The following is a 26,474-nucleotide window of genomic DNA, read 5'->3' as shown; positions in this document are numbered from 1 at the left end:
CAAAATACGGGATGTCCCGGCCAATACTGGACAGCTGGCGACCCTAGTCGACTCTAAACTGTCCCCGCAGTGCAAGGGCCACAAGGTTAGACAATAAATGCCGGAATGTCAGCATTGTCCACATCCCATGAGCGGATACATAAAAATGTTATTGATGTTTTCTTGTGATACACCATTTATATTATCTATGACTTTACCTTGTTTTGTGATATCATTGATGACTATTTTAAATAATTGAATGATCAGCAGGAGAAGCAACTTTCCCGGTTGACAGCCATTTAGTTGCGATTTTTCTACAACAAATATCCATCAATATAAAATACATCATAAGAAAATCACCGTATTATCCAATGCTGTCAGATCAGACTGTGCCAGCATAATGTGTCTTCGTTAGCATACTAGTTTTATTTTTAAACTTGGGATTATGCTTTGTTAACTTTATTGTGTAGAGGCTGTTTTCTACGAGACAACTCATTAAACATTTCTAATTCTCGTTACAGTGATTGGAAGTCCTGCAGAAGTCTACCTGTATGGGATAATGGTTGTCATCTACACCATTGGTTATTTATTTACAATTATATTCACTTGTTTGATATACATCCCTCTTTTCTACAGGTTAAACATAATCAGCACATATGAGGTAATTAATTTTGTTCACTTTCCCTCCTATTTCTCTGCGACCAGTTATTTTCCTTCATTGGCAAAACATTTTACAGCCCAGATTTTGTTATTGTCATGGCAACTTCAGTCTTTTGCAGTCAACTCTTTTATAATTGCCATTACTTCACAGGGAGTGGGCGTGATCTTGACGCATAGCCCCAACAGAGAAATCTTCAAGATGTTTATTTCAGTTTAATTAGTTGTTTATTGAAGTAGTTGTACAAACAAGAAGATGAACATACCAGGCAAACAAGAAGATGAACATGTTTAGCAACATACCAGGCTGTACTTATTTTGCATTCAAGTCATAACAAGAAGATGAACATACCAGGCAAACAAGAAGATGAACATGTTTAGCAACATACCAGGCTGTACTTATTTCGCATTCAAGTCATAGCTGGCTGCTCTGTTCTCCCCGTCTGCTCCCAGCTCTCATTGTAGGTCTGATAAGAACTGTACCTCACCAAACTTTCCTAACTCCTCCCAGTCTTTGTGTCTCCAGATATACCACTTAATTCTGGCTTCTTCCAATACGTTATGCCCATATATGTATTCAAGTGTTCAAAATAATACGGTAATATATCTAGACAGAATAATATAATATGCTAAAGTAGCCAGCACAAACACACATGGCTCCTCAGTTATAGTGGGCTTTACAACTTAATCTTGATCATTATTTATTTATTTAGAACTGGTATTTATAGCCTAAGATAGACACAAAATGCTGGTGTAACTCAGCAGGTCAGGCAGCATCTCTGCAGAGAAGGAATGGGTGACATTTCGGGTCGAGACTGAAGTCTTCAGTCTGAAGAAGGGTCTCAACCCGAAACATCACCCATTCCTTCTCTCCAGAGATGCTGCCTGACCTGCTGAGTTACACCAGCATTTTGTGTCTCTTAGCTTTTCACTGTACCGTGGTATACGTGACAATAAACTAAACTGAATGAAGAATCACCATGATTTCAGCTACTCATTCCAGATTTCTATAAATGCAGAATTTGTCACAAATTATCATGATATAGTTGGTCTCATGTACTGGGCTGCACGGTGGCGCAGCGGTAGAGTTGCTGCCTTACGGCGATTGCAGCGCCAGAGACACGGGTTCGATCCCGACTACGGGTGCTGTCTGTACGGAGTTTGTACGTTCTCCCCGTGAACTGCGTGGGTTTTCTCCGAGATCTGTTTCCTCCCACACTCCAAAGACGTGCACATTTGTAGGTTAATTGGCTTGGTAAATGTAAAAATTGTCCCTAGTGGGTATAGGATAGTGTTAGTGTTAGTGTTATCTATTTATTCAATTCTCTATGTTCTAGAAATCCCTGTAAAGCGTCTTTGAGTGTTTGAAAAGCGCTATATAAATGTAATGCATTATTATTATTATTATTAGTGTGCGGGGATCGCTGGGCGGCGCGGACCCGGTGGGCCGAAGGGCCTGTTTCCGCGCTGTATCTCTAAACTGAACATTAGTCAAGGGGTCTGAATTTCCAGTCCAGTCACTTCATGTCTCACTTCATGTCACTTCATGTCTCACATCCCCACTCCACTGCAGCACGGTAGCGCAGCGGTAGAGTTGCTGCTTTACAGCGAATGCAGCGCCGGAGACTCAGGTTTGATCCTGACTACGGGTGCTGCACTGTAAGGAGTTTGTACGTTCTCCCCGTGACCTGCGTGGGTTTTCTCCGAGATCTTCAGTTTCCTCCCACACTCCAAAGACGTACAGGTATGTAGGTTAATTGGCTGGGTAAATGTAAAAATTGTCCCTAGTGGGTGTAGGATAGTGTTAATGTACGGGGATCACTGGGCGGCACGGACTTGGAGGGCCGAAAAGGCCTGTTTCCGGCTGTATATATATGATGATATGATATGACCACTCCATATCGCACTGATAACGTTTGTTGTTCTAACTTGCAGCCGACAAAGACTTTGAACAATTTGTAGATATGTATCTCTCCAAGTAGATATAAATAATTTGAAGAATTATTTTTAGGCAATTACAAAATGACACACTTGCTTAAAAATCCTACAAACATTAAATCGTAATGATAAAAAAAGAATAAAGACCTTCAATCAAGGTCGGCAATCCTTTGTTGCCAAGAATAATCCCAGGAATGAGCAGGTTGACCTGTGATGAGTGTTTGCCGGTGGTCGGCGCGGACTCGGTGGGCTGACTAACCTGTTTCTGCGCTGTATCTCTAAACGAAACGAAACAAAAATTAAAAGTGAAAGGTGGTTAGAGGTAAAGGTGGGGGGGGGGGGGGGGGAGGTGGGGGGGGGGGGGGGGGAGGTGGGGGGGGGGGGGGGGGGGGGGGGGGGAGAGTTTGGTTGGCAGATGGGTGGACCAAGAGCAAAGGCTGGAGTTGAAAACAGACAAAAGGATGAGGTGAGAAGAGGAGTGAAATGTCGAGTCAGAGGGAGTGATATAGTTGAAGGGGCAAGTCAAGTCAAGTCAAGTTTATTTGTATAGCTCATTTAAACACAACCCACGTTGACCAAAGTGCTGTACATCAGTGCAGGTACTAAAAAAGAACATACAATAGCACACAAACCTAACAACACATACATAACCCGTGTACAGCGCCCCCCTCAGAGGGATTCAAGTCTAGGGTCATAGAAACATAGAAACATAGAAAATAGGTGCAGGAGTAGGCCATTCGGCCCTTCGAGCCTGCACCGCCATTCAATATGATCATGGCTGATCATCCAGCTCAGTAACCTGTACCTGCCTTCTCTCCATACCCCCTGATCCCTTTAGCAAAAAGGGCCACATCTAACTCCCTCTTAAATATAGCCAATGAACTGGCCTCAACTACCTTCTGTGGCAGAGAATTCCACAGACTCACCACTCTCTGTGTGAAGAAATGTTTTCTCATCTCGGTCCTAAAAGACTTCCCCCTTATCCTTAAGCTGTGACCCCTGGTTCTGGACTCCCCCAACATCGGGAACAATCTTCCCGCATCTAGCCTCTCCAACCCCTTAAGAATTTTATATGTTTCTATAAGATCCCCCCTCAGTCTTCTAAATTCCAGCGAGTACAAGCCCAGTCTATCTAGTCTTTCCTCATATGTAAGTCCCGCCATCCCAGGGATCAATCTGGTGAACCTTCTCTGTACTCCCTCTAAGGCAAGAACATCTTTCCTCAGGTTAGGAGACCAAAACTGCACACAATACTCCAGGTGCGGTCTCACCAAGGCCCTGTACAACTGCAGCAGAACCTCTCTGCTCCTAAACTCATGGTGAGGAGGGTGGTGGAGTGGAAGGGAGGTGGGATAGGGGGAGAAATGGGTGTGCATTAGGGTGGGATATTAAAAGTGGAGAATTCAATGTTCATCCCATTGGATTCTAAGCTACGCAAGGTTTTATCACTGAAGGTTTGCACATTTATGGACATTACACTTTACATGACTCCTTACCCATGATTTCACTGTACGATTTATATTTTAAATGCATGTGGTCCAATGTTGAGTTTGAAAGTTAAGCTACTTTCAATACAATTATTTTTCAATCATTTTCAGGTGAACTACAAATATATCAGATTGGCAGTAAATCTTTGATTTTGTTCCCACAGTACATTGGTAGAAGATTTGGTTCCGCTGTGAAGTATCAAGTTGTTATTTGCTTCTTGATGTACATGGTAAGTTTAAAAAGTAGACTTTAAAGCACCTTAGATCTATCTTATCGTTTTGGCACAAAAATACACCGGTGATTGATTAATCAGCTGTTTGGGTGGACAGAATTACTTTTGTAGAAGATGAACAAAGAATAATTTCTCCAGTGCATCTACTGACCAATGTCTATAGCCCCCCACTGACACCACATTCCCAATCTCCCATGGGATTTGCATCTATCTACACACTTGACATTCCAATAATGTCCTCATAAAGTCTGAGGCTCTGTGAGGCGCTGGTCAGGTCACATTTGGAACACTGTGAGCAAATTTGGGCCCCATATCTGAGGAAGGATGTGCTGGCTCTGGAGAGGGTCCAGAGGAGGTTTACAAGAATGATCCCAGGAATGAGTGGGTTAGCATATGATGAGTCTGTATTCGCTGGAGTTTAGAAGGTTAAGGGGGGACCTCATTGAGAATAATGAAAGGCACAGATAGAGTGGATGTGGAGAGATGTTTCCACTGGTGGGAGAGTCCAGAGGACCAGAGGTCACAGCCTCAGAATTACAGGGCGCTCTTTTAAAAAGGAGGTGAGGAGGAACGTCTTTAGTCAGAGGGTAGTTAATCTGTGGAATTCACTCCTTCATTTGGGAATGACTCCACCTAGCAGAGTATGTTCCCTTTGATGTCTGTTAATTTCAGTTTTCCTTGAAGTCATAGTTTGTAAAATCATGGGCTTGATGTTGAGGGCAGTCACTTTAACCTCAACTTTTAGTTTAGAGATATGGCTATAATTATGGCTATAATTCTATTAATTTCAAACTAGTTTAATTTAGAGATACAGCGCAGAAACAGGCCCTTCGTCCCACCGAGTCTGCGCCGACCAGCGATCCCCACACGCTAATACTATCCTACACACACTGGGGACAATTTACAGGATCGAACCCGGGTCTCTGGTGCTGGAAGGCAGCAACTCTACCGCTGCGCCACCGTGCCACCAACTCTTTTTTCAACATTTCCTAATATATATAATTTTCAACAGTAAAAAAATTATTTTGATTCTATAAAGATGCACTATTCATTGCAGTACTTGCAATGGTAATAATTCTGTGAACAAAATAAATGTAGAAGTTTTTCATTTGTTTCAAAGTTGTTTCACTCTCTATCTTTCAGTGTATTTATCTTGGTATTGTCACATACACGCCCGCATTAGCTCTGAGCGAAGGTAAGTGTGAGAAAATATTTTATCAAGATGGGAGCTAGAGTCAGAAGTGTACATGAATATCACCTAATTCCTGAAAGTGTATTGAAGAGATATTTAATTGTATGTCAAACCTTGATCCAACTGAGACTGGGGGTGCCAACTACCTCATTCCCAAATACGGGACAAGGTGACGTCACCGCCCCGCGCCCCACATGACCTCACCCAGCCAGCGGCCACGTGCTCCCGCTCCGTTAGGCGACGCCCGGGCCTCCGGACCTAGACTGTCCGGAGCTAAAATGTCGGAAACCTAAAATGTCGGAAACCTAAAATGTCAGAAACCTAAAGTGTTGGGACCTAAACTGTCGGGACCTACAGCGTCGGGGCCTACAGCATCGGGGCCTACAGTGTCGGGGCCTACAGCGGCCGGGCCTACAGCGGCCGGGCCTACAGCGGCCGGGCCTACAGCGCCCCCACAGCGCCCCCCCCCCCCCCCCCCCCCCCCGGGCCTAATATGGGACAAGGGCGGTCCCGTACGGGATAAACCAATTTAGCCCAAGATACAGGATGTCCCGGCCAATACGGGACAGTTGGCAACCCTAACTGAGACTATGAAAGAAATGACACTAGATTCGGAAGCAGTGGATCCCAGAATGAAACTAATCTGTCTGAAAAGATCAAATTGAATACGAAAACTAATGGACAAGTTAAATTTGTAAATAATCTCCATAATTGGATCTATTAGCCGAGTCATGATTTCAGAAAGTGAGTAATTGAGCTTGCTGTCTCATTCTAACCTCTTTCCATTACTTCTTTATTTCAGTTGCTGGGGTAAACTTGTGGATTTCAATGATAACAACAGGATTTGTCTGCACTTTGTATACAACACTGGTAAAGAAGCTCAAGATGAATGGTTAAAGAATATAATGAATAGTAATTAATGATCTTCACGGATAGCATTGATATTTAGTTAAGAAACCTTGGAAATTAGTCCCATGTGTAAATTAATATCTGTTATTCATAATTTTAAATATAACGATATAAAGATTTAATCAAATTCAAATTCATTCAACATTAGGTTAGAAAAACATTTGATTCCAAAACCTGGGTGTTGTTTGGCTAGAAAAGCTGCTTTGTTGGAATAGTTGAAAGCCGATCGTAGTTTAGAGAGATTAGCGTTTGGCCAATATCTTAGCAATAGTAATTTCCAGATGTAGTTTTCATATCTTTGTCTGTTGCCCTGCGCCAATTCCAGGTCTTTACCCCGTTTTTTTCTTCTGTGATTGGTTAATTGATTAGTACAGGGGTCAGAGGTTATGGGGAGAAGGCAGGAGAATGGGGTTGAGGAGGGAGAGATAGATCAGCCATGATTGAATGGCGGAGTAGACTTGATGGGCCAAATGGTCTAATTCTACTCCTATTCCTTATGACCTTATGACCTTAATTTCATACTTCCCTTGTTTTTTATTTTCTTTTAAGGCAGTTCCATCTGTCACCCTTTATTTTATCTGGTTTGAAACATAGAAACATAGAGAATAAGTGCAGGAGTAGGCTTTTCGGCCCTTCGAGCCAACACCGCCATTCAATGTGATCATGGCTGATCATCCAAAATCAGTACCCCGTTCCTGCTTTCTCCCCATATCCCTTGATTCCGTTAGCCCTAAGTACGAAATCTAACTCCCTCTTGAAAACTTTGTTTTCCTCATCTGCTCAACTGTGCCATCGCTTGGCTTGTTTGCACGTCACTCTCTAAGGCTCATCCTTTTAATTTACCTTACTACTACTCCCTGGAGAGACATAACACAAATTATCACTGCATGTATGCTTAGATGCATCAGCTGGGCTCAAGGTTTACGATATATTCACTTTATTTTTCATCGCTCAGATGGCTATAAAATGGAAAGAAATGTTGTCTCCCATTTTTATTAGGGTGGAATAAAAGCGGTGGTATGGACAGATGTTTTCCAAATCTGTGTAATGGCGGCCGGCCTCCTCGCTGTGTTGATTCAAGGTCTAATTCATGTTGGAGGGATGGAGAAGGTTTGGAGAGTTGCAGATCGAGGTGGACGTCTCAATTTCTTTGAGTAAGTAACTTGGCCTAATGCTATTTAGGGACAGTTAAAATATTTTTTATTGTGCCATCACTAGAGGGAAATGGGTAGAAATGTATTGTTGGAGAGAAGGAATGGGTGACGTTTCGGTTCGGGACCCTTCTCTCCAGAGATGCTGCCTGTCCCGCTGAGTTACTCCAGCTCTTTGTGTCTATCTTCGGTTTAAACCAGCATCTGCAGTTCCTTCCTACACAGAAATGTTAGTTGCTAGTTGCTTGAGCAGAACGGACATAAATGTGAGCAGTTGCCTTTTCCTCTTGATTAGTAATTAATCGTTACTTACTGTCATTAGTAGACCATTAATATCCAATGGTCCACATACTGTTTAAATGAATAAGAACAATTTCCCAACCGTACTATGCTACACATTGTTCACAAAGTTCCAAATGAAAATGATGCTAAGGAGGAAGAAAGGTCTGAAGAAGGGTCTCGACCCGAAACGTCACCCATTCCTTCTCTCCAAGATGCTGCCTGACCTGCTGAGTTACTCCAGCATTTTGTGATACCTTCGATTTGTACCAGCATCTGCAGTTATTTTCCTACACAAGGAAATAGTCAAAATGTAAAAGGACTATTTGTACATGGTGTCTTCAAATTCTTGGGTTGCCGTATGGGAAGCATGTTGGAATGGTCATGTCATAAGGAATAGGAGTAGAATTAGGCCATTCGGCCCATCAAGTCTACTCCACCATTCAATCATGGCTGATCTATCTCTCCCTCCTAAACCCATTCTCCTGCCTTCTCCCCAGAACCCCTGACATCCGTACTAATCAAGAATATATCTATCTCTGCCTGAATCATCCCACCATACCCAGAGGTCAGGCCTGAACTACTATCTACCTCTTTTATATCCCTCAGACTAGCCTTGACCGGACTTTGCTGGCTTTACCTTGCACTAAACGGTTTTCCCTTATCATGTATCTGTACACTGTAAATGGCTTGATTGCAATCATGTATTGTCTCTCTGCTGACTGGTTAGCCATTGGTGGTGCGGGAGCACGTGGCCCCTGGCTGGGTGAGGGCACGTGGGGTGCGGAGCGGTGACGTCACCTTGTCCCATATTTGGGAAGTGAGGAAGTTGGCAACCCTACTTCAGACACCGATGTACGATAGAAATATAAATGCTGCATTTGGCTGAGAAATATACTCCTTTCAGCTTTGATCCTGACCCAAGGAGAAGACATACATTTTGGACCACAATCCTGGGAGGAACGTTTGTATGGATGGCATTATACAGCTGTAACCAGACACAGGTTCAAAGATATCTCGCCTGCAGAAGTGAAAGAGAGGCAAAAAAGTAAGTTACACTCATTGTTTATTCAGGACATTCAGGACATTTTCTACCGGCGGTGCCTGCAGAAGGCACGCAGCATCATCAAGGACCACAGCCACCCAGCATGCAGGCTGTTCTCCTTGTTACCGTCAGGCAGACGATACAGGAGTATGGCTGCCCGTACCACCAGACTTAAGAACAGTTTTTACCATCAGGCCATCAGGCTTCTGAACTCATAAACACATTTCACATCATATATGTTGATTATTTTTAAAATTGTCTTTTGACCTATTTTTAATATTGACTTTTTACCTTACTAATGTCATTTTTAAAATCTTATTTATCCTTGGAATATTACTGCTGAGATGACCCGTTGTGTTGTCAAATACATTTAATTCTATCGTTGACCCTGCGCCAACCTACAAATGACAAATACAATTTTATTATTATTATTATTATTATTATTATTATTATTATTATTATTATTATTATTATTATTATTATTATTATTATTATTATTATTATTATTATTATTATTATTATTATTATTATTATTATTATTATTATTATTATTATTATTATTATTATTATTATTATTATTATTATTGTTTCTGTTCAAAACAAATAATCAGATCTTCCTTTTCTTCCAATTTTAAACTGTTTTAAAATAATCTTGTCTGATTTAATAGCAAAGGAGGTTTGAGGGGCCAATTCAATCTCCTGCTTCTAATTCTTATGTACTGAAGCATACCCACATTCTTTTGTTGTTCTGTTTCCAAATTCTCTCACTATTCTCCCCCTTCATAAATTAATAATTTTCAAGTGTAATGGAGTTTCTCAGAGTCATAGAGTGACACAGTGTGGAAACAGGCCCTTCGACCCAATTCGCCCACATCGGCCAACATGTCCCAGCTACACTAGTCCCACATGCCTGCGTTTGGTCCATATCCCTCCAAACCTGTCCTATCCATGTACCTATCCAACTGCTTCTTCAATGTTGGGATAGTCCCAGCCTCAACTACCTCCTCTGGCAGCTTGTTCCGTACACCCACCACCCTTTGTGTGAAAAAGTTACCCCTCAGATTCCTACTAAATCTTTTCCCCTTCACCTTGAACCTATGTCCTCTGGTCCTCGATTCCCCTACTCTGGGCAAGAGACTCTGTGCATCTACCCGATCTATTCTCTCATGAGGAATTGTACTTCTTCAACAATAGGACATTCATACATTTAGATGTATTTATCTTAAAACCACACTCTTGAATTGCATCTGAAGAACCTCATTCCTTGCTCACTGAATTGAATCCTCATTCATACCAAACCATTTGAAGTTATTGGTCTCATTGGAAGAAAGTATTTTATTCACGATTGTTTCCATGTTCGCAATGCTGGAATGCATGAAAATGATAATGAAACTCAACCATTTCCAATGTTGATGTACGTACAATTTTGCATTGACTGCTGTTTCTTCTTATTATCCAGGGCTATATTATTGAACTGGGTTGGGATGGTTGTGATATCAATTACTGCGTGTATGTGTGGCCTGGTTATGTATGCTGTTTATGAAAACTGTGATCCAATGGAGTCAAACAGGATCACCAACAACAACCAGGCACGTAAATACACCTTTAAAAAGTCAGTGCATCTTGCAGTCTTAAGGGCCTGTCCCACTTAGGCGATTTTGAGGCGACTGCCGGCGACTAGGCTGTCGCCGAATGTTTGCCGGTGTGTCGCGGGCACGATCGTGAGGAGTCTTCAATGAATCGTAGCAGATCTTGGCGCATCGCGAAAAAATTCCAGATAGAAATTTCTCGGCGACAGCTGGCTTGTCGCCAGGTATCGTTGCTTATTGCGGGCGCTGTCGCATGCTGTTCCCAGGTTTGCTTGGTTGTTGCAGATGCATTTAGAAGCACGTAATATTAAATTAAGAAAAGGCATTTGAAGATACCGGAAGATAGTTTTGTTGAACCAATTTATTTACCGTCAGGACATTTGACAAGTAGATTGGAGGTCTGAAGAAGGGTCTCGACCCGAAACGTCACTCATTCCTTCTCTCCTGAGATGCTGCCTGACCTGCTGAGTTACTCCAGCATTTTGTGAATAAATATCTTCGATTTGTACCAGCATCTGCAGTTATTTTCTTACAGTAGATTGGAGGCAACAGTTAAGTGTGGTCAGGTCAAGTAAGCGAGTGAACTTCGCGATGTTTCCGAAGACGGTGTAATCTCTTAGCCAGGTGCTAGTTTCACAAAAAAAGTAACTTGTATCGACCTGACTCGGCATTGTCGTGGTCATTGTCGTAGGGTAAATGAAAATTTCGGCGATCTGCTGCGACTTTGGCAGTCGCCTTAAAAATCGCGTAACTGGGACAGGCCCTTAAGGTAGAAACAAAATGCTGGAGTAACTCAGCGGGTCAAGCAGCATCTCTGGAGGGAAGGAATGGGTGATGTTTCGGGTCGAGACCCTTCTTCAGACTGATGTCAGGGGAGGGGGCTGGACAAACGTCCTACACTTCTTGGAGTCTTTGAGAATGTGGACAGCCTTGCTGGTTGGCATGCCTCCCCTGGTCCCCTCAGCTTCTGGTCTTGAGATGAGACTAGTGCAGTTGGATGAAAAGCTCATCCCTCACCTGTGTCACAGTGTCTTACGCAAAATGGGTTTCAATCTCAACCCAGTTCCTACGCAAAATGGGTTTCAATCTCAACCCAGTTCCTCATGCATGGTCCATTTCTAAATACTACTTGATGTTAGAACATAGAAAACAGTGGGATGGTGGTGGAGAAAATGTAAGGTTCACACTATTACCATTATTGGGTTTTTTTTTGTGAGTTGCACTATTATTGTTTTTTTGTGTGTACGTATATGTGCGTGTGTATATATATATATATGTGTATATATATAGATACGTCTGATCTATTTATATGTGTACTTGTATGTGTATATATACACACACTGAACTTTTTTTCTCTCTCTCGTTATCATATTGTTTACAGTGCACTATGTTTACATATTCTGTTGTGCTGCTGCAAGTAAGAATTTCATTGTTCTTTCTGGGACACATGACAATAAAACACTCTCTTGACTCTTACACTGAAGAACAACACTCTGACGGTGGGATTATGGAATTTAGCTGGGAACAGTATCAATCAGTTGATGTGATTTCCTCAACGAGGCGCCAGCTCTTTTCAGAGGCATAAGAGGCAGGAACGGGGTACTGATTGAGAATGATCAGCCATGATCACATTGAATGGCGGTGCTGGCTCGAAGGGCCGAATGGCCTCCTCCTGCACCTATTGTCTATTTAAGATGCTGGAATCTGCAGCTGAAAAAGAGGGCAGCTGGAGGAACTCAACGCGTCAGGCAGCATCTGTGGAGGGAATTGGACACTTGGCATTTTGGGTCAAGATCCTTCATCTGGACATTTTAATTCTGCTGTAAATAATCCAGCAGTTTGGACAAGTGACAGGATCCGATCTGTGTACATAAGTTAAAAATTTAAATTTGAAGAAATTAATGTTTCAGTCAGATGAGGTTGACATAGAGTGTTTGAATGAAATAGAAAGAAAATATGCTTAAAGTATTGTCAATATGGTCAAAGGATACAGCTCTGCAATTTGCTTAAATATCCTTTTCACAAGTTATAGTAGAATTAGGCCATTCGGCCCATCGTGTCCACTCCGCCATTCAACCATGACTGATCTCTGCCTCCTAATCCCATTTTCCTGCCTTCCCCCCATACCCCTTGATACCAGTTCTAATCAAGAACTTGTCTATCTCTGCCTTAAAAATATCCACTGACGGCCTACAAAGCCCTGTTCCACAGATTAATTTTCCTCTGACTAAAGACGTTCCTCCTCACCTCCTTTGTAAAAGAGTGGCCATTAATTCTGAGGCTATGACCTCTGGTTCTAGACTCTCCCACCAGTGGAAACATCCTTTCCACATCCACTCTATCTATGCCTTTCACTATTCTGTAAGTTTCAATGAGGTCCCCCCCTCAACCTTCTAAACTCCAGCGAGTACAGGCCTAAACGTTCATCATATGCTAACCCAATCATTCCTGGAATCATTCTTGTAAACCTCCTCTGGACCCTCTCCAGAGCCAGCACATCCTTCCTCAGATATGGGGCCCAAATTTGCTCACAGTGTTCCAAATGCGGCCTCCCCAGTGCGTTGTACAGTCTCAGCTCACTTTTAAAGTGATTATACTTGGTATTGCATTCATTTTTCTTAATCCATTTTGTGAACCATGACAAATGAAAAGAACTATTTAATTTGGTATAGCACATGTCGCGAATTGTTGCCTAATAACTTATTTTTAATTTTTAAATCGTCCCCAAGATGACACCATTACTCGTTTTGGAGATCTTGTCTCACGTACCTGGAGCTTCGGGACTTTTTATTGCAAGTGCATTTAGTGGCACACTGAGGTAGGTCATGTTATATTAAACATTGGCTCGACTGGGCTTGTATTCACTGGAATTTAAAAGGATGAGAGGAGATCTGATGGAAACATATAAAATCCTTAAAAGATTGGACAGACTAGATGCAGGAAAAATGTTCCTGATGTTGGGGGGAGTTCAGAACCAGGGGTCACAGTTTAAGAATAAGGGGTAGGCCATTTAGGACTGCGATGAGGAAAAACTTTTTCACCCAGAGAGTTGTGAATCTGTGGAATTCTCTGCCACAGAAGGCAGTGGAGGCCAATTCGCTGGATGTTTTCAAGAGAGAGTTAGATTACCACTTAGGGCTAACGGAATCAAGGGTTATGGGGAGAAGGCAGGAAAATTGGATTAGGTGGCAGAGATCAGTCATGATTGAATGGCGGAGTGGACTCGATAGGCCGAATGGCCTAATTCTACTCCTGCAACTTGTGAACTTGTGAATTAAATTGTCGGAAGATTCATGTGGGCGGCTGTCACTGCCACAGTACTACCTTGCTGTTCAAGGGACCCAAATACAAACCTGATCTCAGGTGCTGTCTGCAGTCATTTCCCCTTCACCTTATGACCAAAGATGTGCTGACTGGTTAGTAGCTGCTTTAAAATACCCATTAGTTTAGTTTAGAGATACTGTGCGGATACTGCCCGAGTCCGTGCTGACCAGCGATCCCCGCACACTAACACTACTCTGCACACACTAGGAACAATTTACACATACACCAAGCCAATTAACCCGCAAACCTGTACGTCTTTGGAGTGTGGGAGGAAACCGAAGAGCTCGGAGAAAACCCACTCGATCACGGGGAGAACGTACAAACTCCGTACAGACAGCGCCCGTAGTCGGGATCGAACCCGGGTCTCCTGTGCTGTAAACGCTGTAAGGCAACAACTTAGTGTAAATTGATGGTAAAAACAATGAATGAGGAGCTGAATAAGTTAGTAGATATGATTGCAGGTTCTGAAATGTTAGCTGCATAGTATCTTTACTCCAGAAACGAGGGAGCGAGTCGCAACCAGTCTTTTCATTAACATTCTGCAATCTAGTACGAGAGTCTCTGAGAACTGTCATTAGGTAGAAACAAAATGCTGGAGTAACTCAGCGGGTCAGGCAGCATCTCTGGAGAGAAGGAATGGGTGACGTTTCGGGACGAGACCCTTCTATCTTTCTGAACTGCATCTGCAGTTCCTTCCTACGCCATCATTAGGTACATCCTTCCTTTGCATCCCAGGAGAATCAACCACACATTTACTTTCTTTTCAAACAGCTGAGGCAATTCTGAATTGAGTTGAGCGAACATGTGTGAAATGGACATATGTAAAATTCCATTTTTTTATGTGCTAATTCTTCCCAAAGTTCACTGCCAATGTGGAGAGGACAAAACTTTATATTTATTTTAACGATAGATAAAAAGTGATTGAGAACAAAAGAAATGGCCAGAACTAATATTCAGTTTGATCAATATTGATGTGCTTATGCACCTTATTGTTCTTACTGTGTGTTATAATGTTCTTACATATGTTTATACTGAAGGTCGATACAAAATGCTGGAGTAACTCAGCGGGACAGGCAGCATCTCGGGAAAGAAGGAATGGGTGACGTTTCGGATCGAGACCTTTCTTCAGACCCGAAACGTCACCCATTCCTTCTCTCCTGAGATGCTGCCTGACCCGCTGAATTACTCCAGCGTTTTGTGTCTACCTTTGCTTTTGACCAGCATCTACAGTTTTGTTCCTACATATGTTCATACTGTATGTTATTTAAACATTGCTTTATTTTTCTTGTCCACAGCACAATCTCTTCAGGCATCAATGCTATTGCTGCAGTCTTTGTAGAAGATATTATAAAGCCAAACTGCAAATCTTGGGCGCACTTTTCTGAACTCAAGAGAACGCGGATCTCAAAGCTTCTAGGTTCCCTTTATATATCATCTGCTTCTGAAACTCGTACAGGACAGGATTTAAAGTACAGCGAGAATTATGAGATTATTAGCCATGATATATAAGAATGCACAGTATCTTGGTTTGTTAAAGTTTAATCCGCGCTTCCAGGCAACAAAAAACACATTAGTCACCTTAAGAATGAAACAATGCCATTTTTATTCACGCTACGGGAGTGGGAGAGCAACCCCGAGCATGGCTACGTACTCGCGGCCCCTCGTGGTCCCACACAAAGGTCTGATCCAAAGCCCTGCTTGTTTATACAAGGGGGAGGCCACATATCTCTATCATCATCAACACCCTTGACACAAAGCCCCTGGTGTTAGGACATGCTCGGTCATGCCCCACTGCACACACTTAACCCTTTCAGCCCTGAAACTCTTACAGGTTTGATGATCCCGAGGTGAAATTGGACGGTTTTAGAAGGAAGCACTGGGAAACCTGCTGCACCCAATCTACAGATGTGTGAAGAACAAACTCTATCAAATGTTTTAAACAAGATTGAATGTTGGAGATTGTTAGGATCCAACACCATTTTTTTAATGATGAGCAAACCTAGTGTATAGATAAAAATAGATAAATATAAAGGAGGAAATCAATTGGAGATCCTCAATCATTCTTTGACTTTTGACCAGGGTTTATTTTTCTCCAAGTCAGGAGGTCATAGAATCATACGGTTAAGAAATAGGCCCTTCGGCCCAACTCGCCCCCACCAGCCAACATGTCCCAGCTACACAAGTCCCACCTGCCCGCATTTGGTCCATATCACTACAAACCTGTCCTATCCATGTACCTGTCTAACTGTTTCTTAGACCTTGGGATAGTCCCAGCCTCAACTACCTCCTCTGGCAGCTTGTTCCATACACCCACCACCCTTATGTGAAAAAGTTACCCCTCAGATTCCTATTAAATGTTTTCCTCTTCACCTTAAACCTATGTCCTCTGGTCCTCGATTCCCCTACCTTGGGCAAGAGACTCTGTGCATCTACCCGATCTGTTGGATAATGTGATCCCCTGTAGTCCTATAGCACTCTTGTCTGTTGAATGATGTAAGAGACTTTTCTTCCATTTCCCCAATATCTACCAGCGTTGCCCACACGTTAACACGATCCTACACTGGGGACAATTTTTTAACATTTCTAACAAGCCAATTAACCTACAAACCTGTACGTCTTTGGAGTGTTGGAGGAAACCAAAGTTCTCGGAGAAAACCTACGCAGGTCACGGGGAGAACGTACAAACTCCGTACAGACAGCACCCGCAGACAGGATCGAACCCGGGTCTCTGGTGCTGAAAGCACTGTAGGGCAGCAACTCTACCGCTACGCCACCGTATTATGGTAGTTAACCACAGGCTACAACTGGGTGGGACGTTCTTGGAGGAAGGGAGATGGAGAAGGTTCGGGAAGGAGGTCTAGACAGGTGGAACGAGCAATTAGTGAGAAAAAAAATTGGCAAGCGGGAAATGTAAAATAAAGTGTTCCCAATATCAGTACTCTGTATGTTCAGTTTAGTTTAGTTTAGAGATACAGCGCGGAAACAGGCTCTTTCGGCCCACCGGGTCCGCGCCGACCAGCGATCCCCGCACACTAACACTATCCTATACCCACTTGGGACAATTTTTACATTTACCAAGCCAATTAACCTACAAACCTGCACGTCTTTGGAGTGTGGGAGGAAACCGAAGATCTCGGGGAAAACCCACGCAGGTCACGGGGAGAACGTGCAAACTCCGTACAGACGGCGCCTGTAGTCAGGATCGAACCCGTGTCTCCGGCGCTGCATCCACTGTAAGGCAGCAACTCTACCGCTGTGCCACCGTGACCGCCCTGCTAATAGATGTATTCAAGTGAGGGTTGGATATAGCTCTTTGGGCTAACAGAACCAAGGGATATGGGGAGAAAGCAGGAACGGGGAACTGATTCTGGATGATCAACCATGATCATATTGAATGGTAGTGCTGGTTCGAAGGGCCGAATGGCCTACTCCTGCACCTATTTTCTGTGTTTCGATGTTTCCATTTTTTTTGCTTTGTTTAGCTATGACATTTGGAATTGCAACAATGGGGCTGGCAGCAGCGACATCCCTCTTTAATGAAAATGTGATGCAGGTAAATGTAAAATTACGTTGAAAAGAACTTTTAAAAAAAGTTGTATTTTAACTTTAATTTTTTTTTCTTGGCATCAATATTGCTGGCATCCCTGTTGGCATAAGAATGTTTCTGCCATTTTTCTACCCAGATGGCTCGAATTGTGGATGGGTTAGTTCTGGGACCTATACTTGGTGTCTTCACTCTTGCGGCCTTGTTCCCACAGAGTAATGCGAAGGTAAGACCTTGTATTCAAAATATATTTGGGGCTAGTTTTACATTCCTAACATTTCAAATCTACGTGAAAACAAAATTACTGGTGCAGCGATAAGTTAATGGTCACGCAAAGGCAACTTGGAGGTGGAAAAGCAGATCATAGAAACATAGAAAATAGGTGCAGGAGGAGGCCATTCGTCCCTTCAAGCCTATACGCACCGCCATTCATTGTGATCATGGCTAAACATCCACAATCAGTAACCCGTGCCTGCCTTCTCCCCATATCACTTGATTCCGCTAGCCACTAGAGCTCTATCTAACTCTCTTTTCCATTCATCCAGTGAATTGGCCTCCACTGCCCTCTGTGGCAGAGAATTCCACAAATTCACAACTCTCTGGGTGAAAAAGGTTCTTCTCACCTCAGTTTTAAATGGCCTCCCCTTTATTCTTAGACTGTGTGGCCCCTGGTTCTGGACTCCCCCAACATTACAAACATTTTTCCTGCATCTAGCTTGTCCAGTCCTTTTATAATGTTACATATCTCTATAAGATCCCCTCTCATCCTTCTAAACTCCAGTGAATACAATCACCAGCTTGAGAAGTGGTAAACTGTAAGTAACTCAATTCTCAGTGCAACATTAATGTTTCAAAAATATAGACAAATGCTACTTTCACTTGAAATCAGTGTTAGTCCATTTGCATTAATAAGCAAATACCCGGAAGTTCACTTAGAGTCATAGTCATAAAATGATACAGTGTGGAAACAGGCCTTTCAGCCCAAATTGCCCACACCGGCCCACATGTCCCAGCTACACTAGCCCCACCTGCCTGCGCTTGGTCCATATCCCTCCAAACCTGTCCTATCCATGTACCTGTCTAACTGTTTCTTAAATGTTGGGATAGTCCCAACCTCAACTACCTCCTCTGGCAGCTTGTTCCATATACTCACCACCCTTTGTGTGAAAAAGTTACCCCTCAGATTCCTATTAAATCTTTTCCCCTTCACCTTGAACCTATGTCCTCTGGTCCTCGAATCCCCTACTCTGGGCAAGAGACTCTGTGCATCTACCCGATTTATTCCTCTCATGATTTTATACACCTCTATAAGATCACCCCTCATCTTCCTGCGCTCCAAGGAATAGAGACACAGCCTATTTACAACAATTTCAGGGCCACCTTACTCACCATCCTCCCTCCTGCAGTGTGCAGTATCAAGTTTCGTACAAATTGTACCGTTTTGGCTGTATTTTGGACACATACCCCATAAAATAAACATCGCCATTTTGATTTAATACTTCCATGTCCAATGTTGTCATTAAACGCGTGCTTCGTTGAACGATGACTCCTGAGGGAAATGCTCTAATTTTCTTCAAGTTAAAGTTTGACCACTCAATAATAATATTAAAATTGTGTTTCTTTTCTTTTCATCAACTGCTGGGTTCCCAATCACAATGGGAACCCGACTGGTCCACGGGTCGTCTAGTCTAAACTAAACTTCTCCTCACCAGGGTGCACATATTGTTTGCCAGCTCTTGCCCCCACCCTCCCCCCTTTACACTGGCTATCTCATCTCTGCTCTTTTAGTCCAAATAAAGGGTCCCAACTCAAATGTCTTCTTGTCCATTTCTCGCCCTCAGATGCTGCCTGAATCGCTGAGAACTTCCTCAGTTTAGTTTAGAGACACAGCGCGGAAACAGGCCCTTTGATCCACCGAGTCTGCACTGACCAGTGATCCCCGCACACTAACACTAACCTACACATACTAGGGACAATTTACACCTATACCATGCCAATTTAACCTACAAACCTGCACGTCTTTGGAATGTGAGAGGAAACCGATCTCAGAGAAAACCCACGCAGGTCACGGGGAGAACGTACAAACTCCATACATACAGCACCCGTAGTCGGGATCGAACCTGGGTCTCTGGCGCTGCATTCGCTGTAAGGCAGCAACTCTACCGCTGCGCCACCGTGCCGCCATCTTTTCCTGCAGCTATTTTTTTTGCAACTGTTAGACCATTGTTAACTGAAGCTCTAGAAAGACAGAATGATTGGAGATGATGTACTTCTGTATTACACCCTGAAATAATATTTTCTTCACTTTGATTCTCACAGGGCGCATTTGTGGGTATGTTTATCTCTTCTGGCTTGTCATTATTTTTGGGAATCTGTTCTCAAATATATCCACCTGCTGCTAAGTTCACAAGGAAACTCAAAACATCAATAGCAGGCTGCCATATCGCTAATGCCACCACCTCCAGCCCCATGAATGGATCGTCCTTCTTCACGAGCGTGGTCAGACCAGACGAAAGGTCAGTCAGTTAACACTGAAGCATTTCATTTTTCATTTCACTTGTTCGCTGCATGTATACAGTCGATGGGAGGTGCATAGGAAGAGATGGCAGATGCTGGTTTAAACCGAAGGTAGACACAAAAAGCTGGAGTAACTCAGCCGTTCAAGCTGCATCTCTAGAGAGAAGGGATGGGTGATGTTTCGGGTCTGAAGAAGGGTCTTGACCCGAAACATCACCCATCCCTTCTCTCCAGAGATGCTGCCTGTCCCCACTGAGTTACTCCAGCTTTTTGTGTCTATTTTCTGCTGAGTTACTCCAGTATTTTGTGTCTATCTTCGGTTTAAACCAGCATCTGCAGTTCCTTCCTACACAGGTAAGGTGCAGATCTTGATTTTGTGAATCACTCGGCTTAGAACAAACTTGAGTTACTCCAGCTTTTTGTGTCGATCGATGGGAAGTGCATGATTTGCAATTCGTACAGAAAATAACAAAAAGCAAAACCAAAATTGTGAATATTAGATTCCTGGAGAGAAGGAACTCATAGATAGAGCAGGCACTGCCACATCTTTCCTGGAATTCTACCAGATGTACGAAATTGTTAAAATTTCCGGGTTTTTTCCCGGGTTTTAGAATATTTCAAACTGGAGGACAGTCTCAAAAGTTTGAATGGAGAAATTTCTTCCGTAAGGCTTGTGAAACTTTGGAATCACTTCCCAGAGTGTTGTGTATTCACAGCCACTGAGTATATTCAAAGCTGAGATTGATATTTATTTAATACTGACGGGATCAGAAGACATGGGATTAAGCCAAGAAAATAGTACCAACTGTTGCCAAGGGTTGCCAACTGTCCCGTATTAGCCGGGACATCCCGTATTTTGGGCTAAACTGGTCTGTCCCGTAAGGGACCGCCCTTGTCCCGTATTAGTAGGGGTTGCCAACTTCCTCACTTCCAAATAAGGGACAAAGGGAGACGTCATCATCCCGCGCCCCACGAGACCTCACCCAGCCAGCGGCCAAGTGCTCCCGCTCCACCAATGGCAGCCGCCATTGGTGGAGCGGGAGCACATGGCCGCTGGCTGGTTGAGGTGACGTGGGGCGCGGGGCGGTGACGTTACCTTGTCCCGTAGTTGGGAGTGAGAAAGTTGGCAAACCCTGCTTGGGAGTACTGGTGCAGGATTCCCAAAAAGTTCATCTGCAGGTCAAATTGGTAGTAAAGAAAGCAAACTCGATGCTAGCATTTATTTCAAGAGGGCTTGGATACAAAAACAGGGATGCAATGTTATAGACAATAGACAATAGACAATAGGTGCAGGAGGAGGCCATTCGGCCCTTCGAGCCAGCACCACCATTCAATGTGATCATGGTTGATCATTCTTAATCAGTACCCCGTTCCTGCCTTCTCCCCATACCCCCTGACTCCGCTATCCTTAAGAGCTCTATCCAGCTCTCTCTAGAATGCATTCAGAGAATTGGCCTCCATTGCCTTCTGAGGCAGAGAATTCCACAGATTCACAACTCTCTGACTGAAAAAGTTTTTCCTCATCTCAGTTCTAAATGGCCTACCCCTTATTCTTAAACTGTGGCCCCTTGTTCTGGACTCCCCCAACATTGGGAACATGTTTCCTGCCTCTAACGTGTCCAACCCCTTAATAATCTTATACGTTTCGATAAGATCTCCTCTCATTCTTCTAGCATTGTGTGCTCTCGATAAGATCTCCTCTCAACCTTCTAAATTCCAGTGTATACAAGCTTAGTGAATCCAGTCTTTCAACATTCCGCCATTCCGAGAATTAACCTAGTAAACCTACGCTGCACGCCCTCAATAGCAAGAATATCCTTCCTCAAATTTGGAGACCAAAACTGCACACAGTACTCCAGGTGCGGTCTCACTAGGGCCCTCTACAACTGCAGAAGGACCTCTTTGCTCCTATACTCATGTTAAGGCTCTTTAAGGCTCTGGTCGGGCCGCATTTGGAATAATGTGAGCAGTTTTGGGCACCATATCTGAGGAAGGATGTGCTGGCTCTGGAGACGGTCTGAATGGTGTCAAGTTAGGAGGAGGGGGAGTTCAACGAGATCTGGGTGTCCTAGTGCATCAGTCACTGAAAGGAAGCATGCAGGTACAGCAGGCAGTGAAGAAAGCCAATGGAATGTTGGCCTTCATAACAAGAGGAGTTGAGTATAGGAGCAAAGAGGTCCTTCCACAGTTGTACCGGGCCCTGGTGAGACCGCACCTGGAGTACTGTGTGCAGTTTTGGTCTCCAAATTTGAGGAAAGATATTCTTGCTATTGAGGGCGTGCAGCATAGGTTCATTAGGTTAATTCCCGGAATGGCGGGACTGTCGTATATTGAAAGGCTGGAGCAATTAGGCTTGTATACACTGGAATTTAGAAGGATGAGGGGGGATCTTATTGAAACATATAAGATAATTAGGGGATTGGACACATTAGAGGCAGGAAACATGTTCCCAATGTTGGGGGAGTCCAGAACAAGGGGCCACAGTTTAAGAATAAGGGGTAGGCCATTTAGAACGGAGATGAGGAAGAACTTTTTCAGTCAGAGAGTGGTGAAGGTGTGGAATTCTCTGCCTCAGAAGGCAGTGGAGGCCAGTTCGTTGGATGCTTTCAAGAGAGAGCTGGATAGAGGTCTTAAGGATAGCGGAGTGAGGGGGTATGGGGAGAAGGCAGGAACGGGGTACTGATTGAGAGTGATCAGCCATGATCGCATTGAATGGCGGTGTTGGCTCGAAGGGCTGAATGGCCTACTCCTGCACCTATTGTCTATTGTCTATTGTTTATTGACGGTCCAGAGAAGGTTTACAAGGATGATCCCAGGAATGAGTAGGTTAACCTAGCATGACCGTCTGTCGGTTGTGGACGCCAAGTCAGTGGATATTTGTAAGGCAGAGGCAGATAGATTGTTGATCAGTGCGGGTGTCAGAGATTATGGGGAGAAGGCAGGAGAATGGGGTTAGGAGGGAGAGATAGATCAGCCATGATTGAATGGCAGAGTAGACTTGATGGGCCGAATGGCCTAATCCTGCTCCTTTTCCTTATGACCTTATGGTGTTATAGGTTAAGCGGTGATCTGTTAGTGCTCGCATTTCTCCTGTTTTAGTGCAACCAGGAGGAACAATTAAATGTAATATTGTGATAATGAGTCAATTTCCTACATAAAGACCCCGATTTCAAAGATGCACAGATTATCTATATCATATAAAATCTCTGTTATCATAAATGCTTTGAATCTATTTTAGGGCGAGCATGATAGAAAACGTCTGTTCACTGTCCTATGGATATTATACCCCACTTGGTTGCCTGGTTACAGTTATAATTGGTTTGCTGATTAGTATGGCGACTGGTAAGTAAACTAAAATGATTTATGATTTAGAAGCTGGAGTCTTGTTAGTTGGCATTGGCTTTGATCTATATTTGCATAAGATCGCATTATTCATTCCACTCATCGAGAGGATCTCATATCATATGAGGGATCTCATAACTCTGGTGCTCCACATTAAATCATTTTTTTAGTTTTAGATTAGTTTAATTTAGAGATACAACGCGGAAACAGGCCCTTCGGCCCACTGAGTCCGCGCCGACCAGCGATTCCCGCACACTAACGCTATCCTACACACACGAGGGATAATTTACATTTATGCCAAGCCAATTAACCTACAAACCTGTACGTCTCTGGAGTGTTGGAGGAAACTGGAGATCCCGGAGAAAACCCACGCAGGTCAAGGGGAGGACGTTCAAACTCTGTACAGACAGCGCCCTTAGTCAGGATCGAACCGGGGTCTCTGACTTTGTGAGGCAGCAACTCTACCGCTGCGCCACCGTGCCACCCCTTTTTATTAAACAATTTGTCGTTTTCACAATTCTTTCTCTCCGAGACTGGATTAATGGGATGATGCTACTAAGTGTGGTGAAGAATCCTATGAAGCAATGCTAAATCAATTATGTTGCTTACTTTCATTCAGATGGGGGTGGTATACAACATTAGTTGCTTACCAGTTAAATGAAGATTAATTGTATAATGTACACTAGATCAGTATGTATACTGACATCTCTTAATTGTTGAAAAATTGTGACTTTCACTCTCAAGTGAAGACAAATTAACAACATGGCAACTTTGGTGAAATCTCCATGGTTTAAGTTTCTTCCTGTATCATTCAAACATGTTCATACCGCTCTGCAAATGCTATTTTCCTTTACTGATTTATAACCTTTCTGTGCTCCATAAAATCTTGATTTTTACTGATGAACAATTTCAAAATAGCATTTTACCCAAACGTTAGAAACTTCGGTGCAAACGCAGTTAGTTGATTGAGCTGTAGTCATAACTAACCCTGTTCTCTACATTTCAGGAGGCACCAAAAACGTGGATCAAGAACTCATTTCTCCCATCCTCTACACTATTCAAGAGATTCTGTTCAAAAAAAAACCAGCTGCACCATTACCTGAGACAGTAAGATAACTATCATTTACTGAAGCTTTCATTAATCATTGGATTTGAATTGAATAATTTGGCCATTGAAACATATTAAAATTATTAAGACACAAAGAACTGCAGATAGACACAAAATGCCGGAGTAACTCAACGGGTCAGGCAGCATCTCTGGAGCCTTCTTCAGAGGTACTGCCTGTCCCGCTGGGTTACTCCAGCATTTTGTGTCTATCTTCAGTTTAAACCAGCAGCTGCAGTTCCTTCCTACACAAGAACTGCAGATACTGGAATCTTGCGTAAAAACCTAAAGTGCTGGAGGAACTCAGTGGTTCAGTCAGCATTTGTGGAAGGAATGGATAGGTGCCATTCACACAGTGGGTGGTGGGTGTATGGAACGAGCTGCCAGAGGAGGTAGTTGAGGCTGGGACTATCGCAACGTTTAAGAAATAGCTAGACAGGTACATGGATAGGCCAAGTTTAGAGGGATATGGACCAAATGCAGGCAAGTGGGACGTATGTAGATGGGACATTGTTGGTCGGTGTGGGCAAGTTGAGCCGAAGGGCCTGCTTCCACACTGTCAGACTCTCTGACTCTATAACTCTATTTCAGATCAGGTCCTTTCTTCGGATTCAATATTATTAAATTGTGAAACTTTGGTGAACAGCAGTTTGTTCCTTCGGGAATCCTGATTTCAAACCTAAAGCTACCGTAACAGAAATGAGTAAACCCATTGACATTAATTAAGCAAACGGACTTTACAGCTTTAGCTTTTAATCTTTGATTATAGGTAGCACCCTTGGCTTTGAGTCACGAGATGCTTGATATAAATTCAGCGTTGAAAATTGAATTTGTGATCCATGTAATCTTAGGTGATCCTCTGGTGTATTATTGAGGATCTTTCACAAGATCTGAGATGCCCCCATAGAGACGAGACGCACGAACTAAGATTGTGTAGGAATTAAGCATAGAAACATAGAAAATAGGTGCAGGAGGAGGTAATTCGGCCCTTCGAGCCAGCACCGCCATTCATAGTGATCATGGCTGATCATCCACAATCAATAAATTGTGCCTGCCCTCTCTCCATATCCCTTAATTCCACTAGCCCCTAGAGCTCTGTCTAATTCTCTCTTAAATCCATCCAGTGATTTGGCTTCCACTGCCCTCTGTGGCAGAGAATTCCACAAATTCTCTGGGTGAAAAAGACCGCCATTGGTGGAGTGGGAGCATGTGGCCGTTGGCTGGGTGAGGTCACGTGGGGCGCGGGGCGGTGACGTCACCTTGTCCCGTATTTGGGAGTGAGGAAGTTGGCAACCCTAGTTGTGATGGACTCCAACACTGGTGTCATCTTGCTCTTGGCTGTCTCTGTTACCTCAATTCCATTGTACTTTATACCTTTAGTTCTCTCGTTTGATTTAGAATACTCCCTAACTGCAATTGAAACTTGTCTTTGTCTGCTTTACGAACTCATTCTTTATCCTCCAGTTTTTTCTTTATTATTTTCCTTTTATTAACGCCAACTGTATGTAAACTCTAAATATTAGTTATTCAGCTTTCCAAACTTCCATTCATAACTGTTCATAGTTCTGAATATCTTTGAAGGCATGAAAATAAGACTGAGTGATACTAATTTATTTATTTTTTCCCCACAGGCCATAGAACTGTTGGAAACCACTCCTGAAAACATCTTCAGTACACGTCACCATTCTTCTGATACTCAGGTAAAATCACATAACTGTTGTGGCGCATGCAGATAGCTGGGATTGTGTGCATAGCAGTGACCAGGGGATAAATGGAGATGTCATTATGTTGTGTGGGTGTTTAATGTTAATTTCTGACGTTGAAGAATTCTGATTCACCCCCCCCCCCCCCCTCCCCCACCCCTGGTGAAAATGGTACACCTCTCATCCTGAATAATTGATTGTATTTGCTATTAAAAAATATTTCCTGGCACTTGTGCAAGGCTCCCCTGGAAAGTTTGTAGTTTAGATGCACCAAATCTTGCATGTCCGTTTCTACCACTGTGCCAGCCCTTGCTCTATCTTGCTTTTTCTGATGTTACAATCACATTAATGGATTGTTTCGAGAAACTACATATGTGGTAAGGTAGACACAAAATGCTGGAGTAACTCAGCGGGTCAGGCAGCATCTCTGGAGAGAAGGAATGGGTGACGTTTCGGGTCGAGACCCTTCTTCAGACTGAT

General features: G+C 43.2%; 1 protein-coding gene across 1 annotated transcript in view; it reads left to right on the top strand.

Annotated features, from left to right (window-relative positions):
* LOC144594970 (sodium-coupled monocarboxylate transporter 1-like) overlaps positions 1-26,474 on the top strand; it is a 32,060-nt gene that overhangs the window by 3,187 nt on the left and 2,399 nt on the right. The window contains exons 3-17 of the mRNA XM_078401916.1: positions 501-640; positions 4,226-4,291; positions 5,438-5,489; positions 6,289-6,356; positions 7,395-7,549; positions 8,733-8,873; positions 10,330-10,459; positions 13,189-13,277; positions 15,079-15,200; positions 17,266-17,336; positions 17,467-17,553; positions 19,647-19,843; positions 23,083-23,186; positions 24,193-24,293; positions 25,923-25,991. Coding sequence (XP_078258042.1) covers positions 501-640; positions 4,226-4,291; positions 5,438-5,489; positions 6,289-6,356; positions 7,395-7,549; positions 8,733-8,873; positions 10,330-10,459; positions 13,189-13,277; positions 15,079-15,200; positions 17,266-17,336; positions 17,467-17,553; positions 19,647-19,843; positions 23,083-23,186; positions 24,193-24,293; positions 25,923-25,991 — 1,592 coding nt within the window. The remainder of the gene's footprint in view (positions 1-500; positions 641-4,225; positions 4,292-5,437; positions 5,490-6,288; positions 6,357-7,394; positions 7,550-8,732; positions 8,874-10,329; positions 10,460-13,188; positions 13,278-15,078; positions 15,201-17,265; positions 17,337-17,466; positions 17,554-19,646; positions 19,844-23,082; positions 23,187-24,192; positions 24,294-25,922; positions 25,992-26,474) is intronic.

Source organism: Rhinoraja longicauda, chromosome 6, assembly GCF_053455715.1.
Source record: "Rhinoraja longicauda isolate Sanriku21f chromosome 6, sRhiLon1.1, whole genome shotgun sequence".
Taxonomy (NCBI): Eukaryota; Metazoa; Chordata; class Chondrichthyes; order Rajiformes; family Arhynchobatidae; genus Rhinoraja; species Rhinoraja longicauda.
Note: the sequence above shows the minus strand (reverse complement) of the source record. Positions and strands in the feature narration are given on the sequence as shown.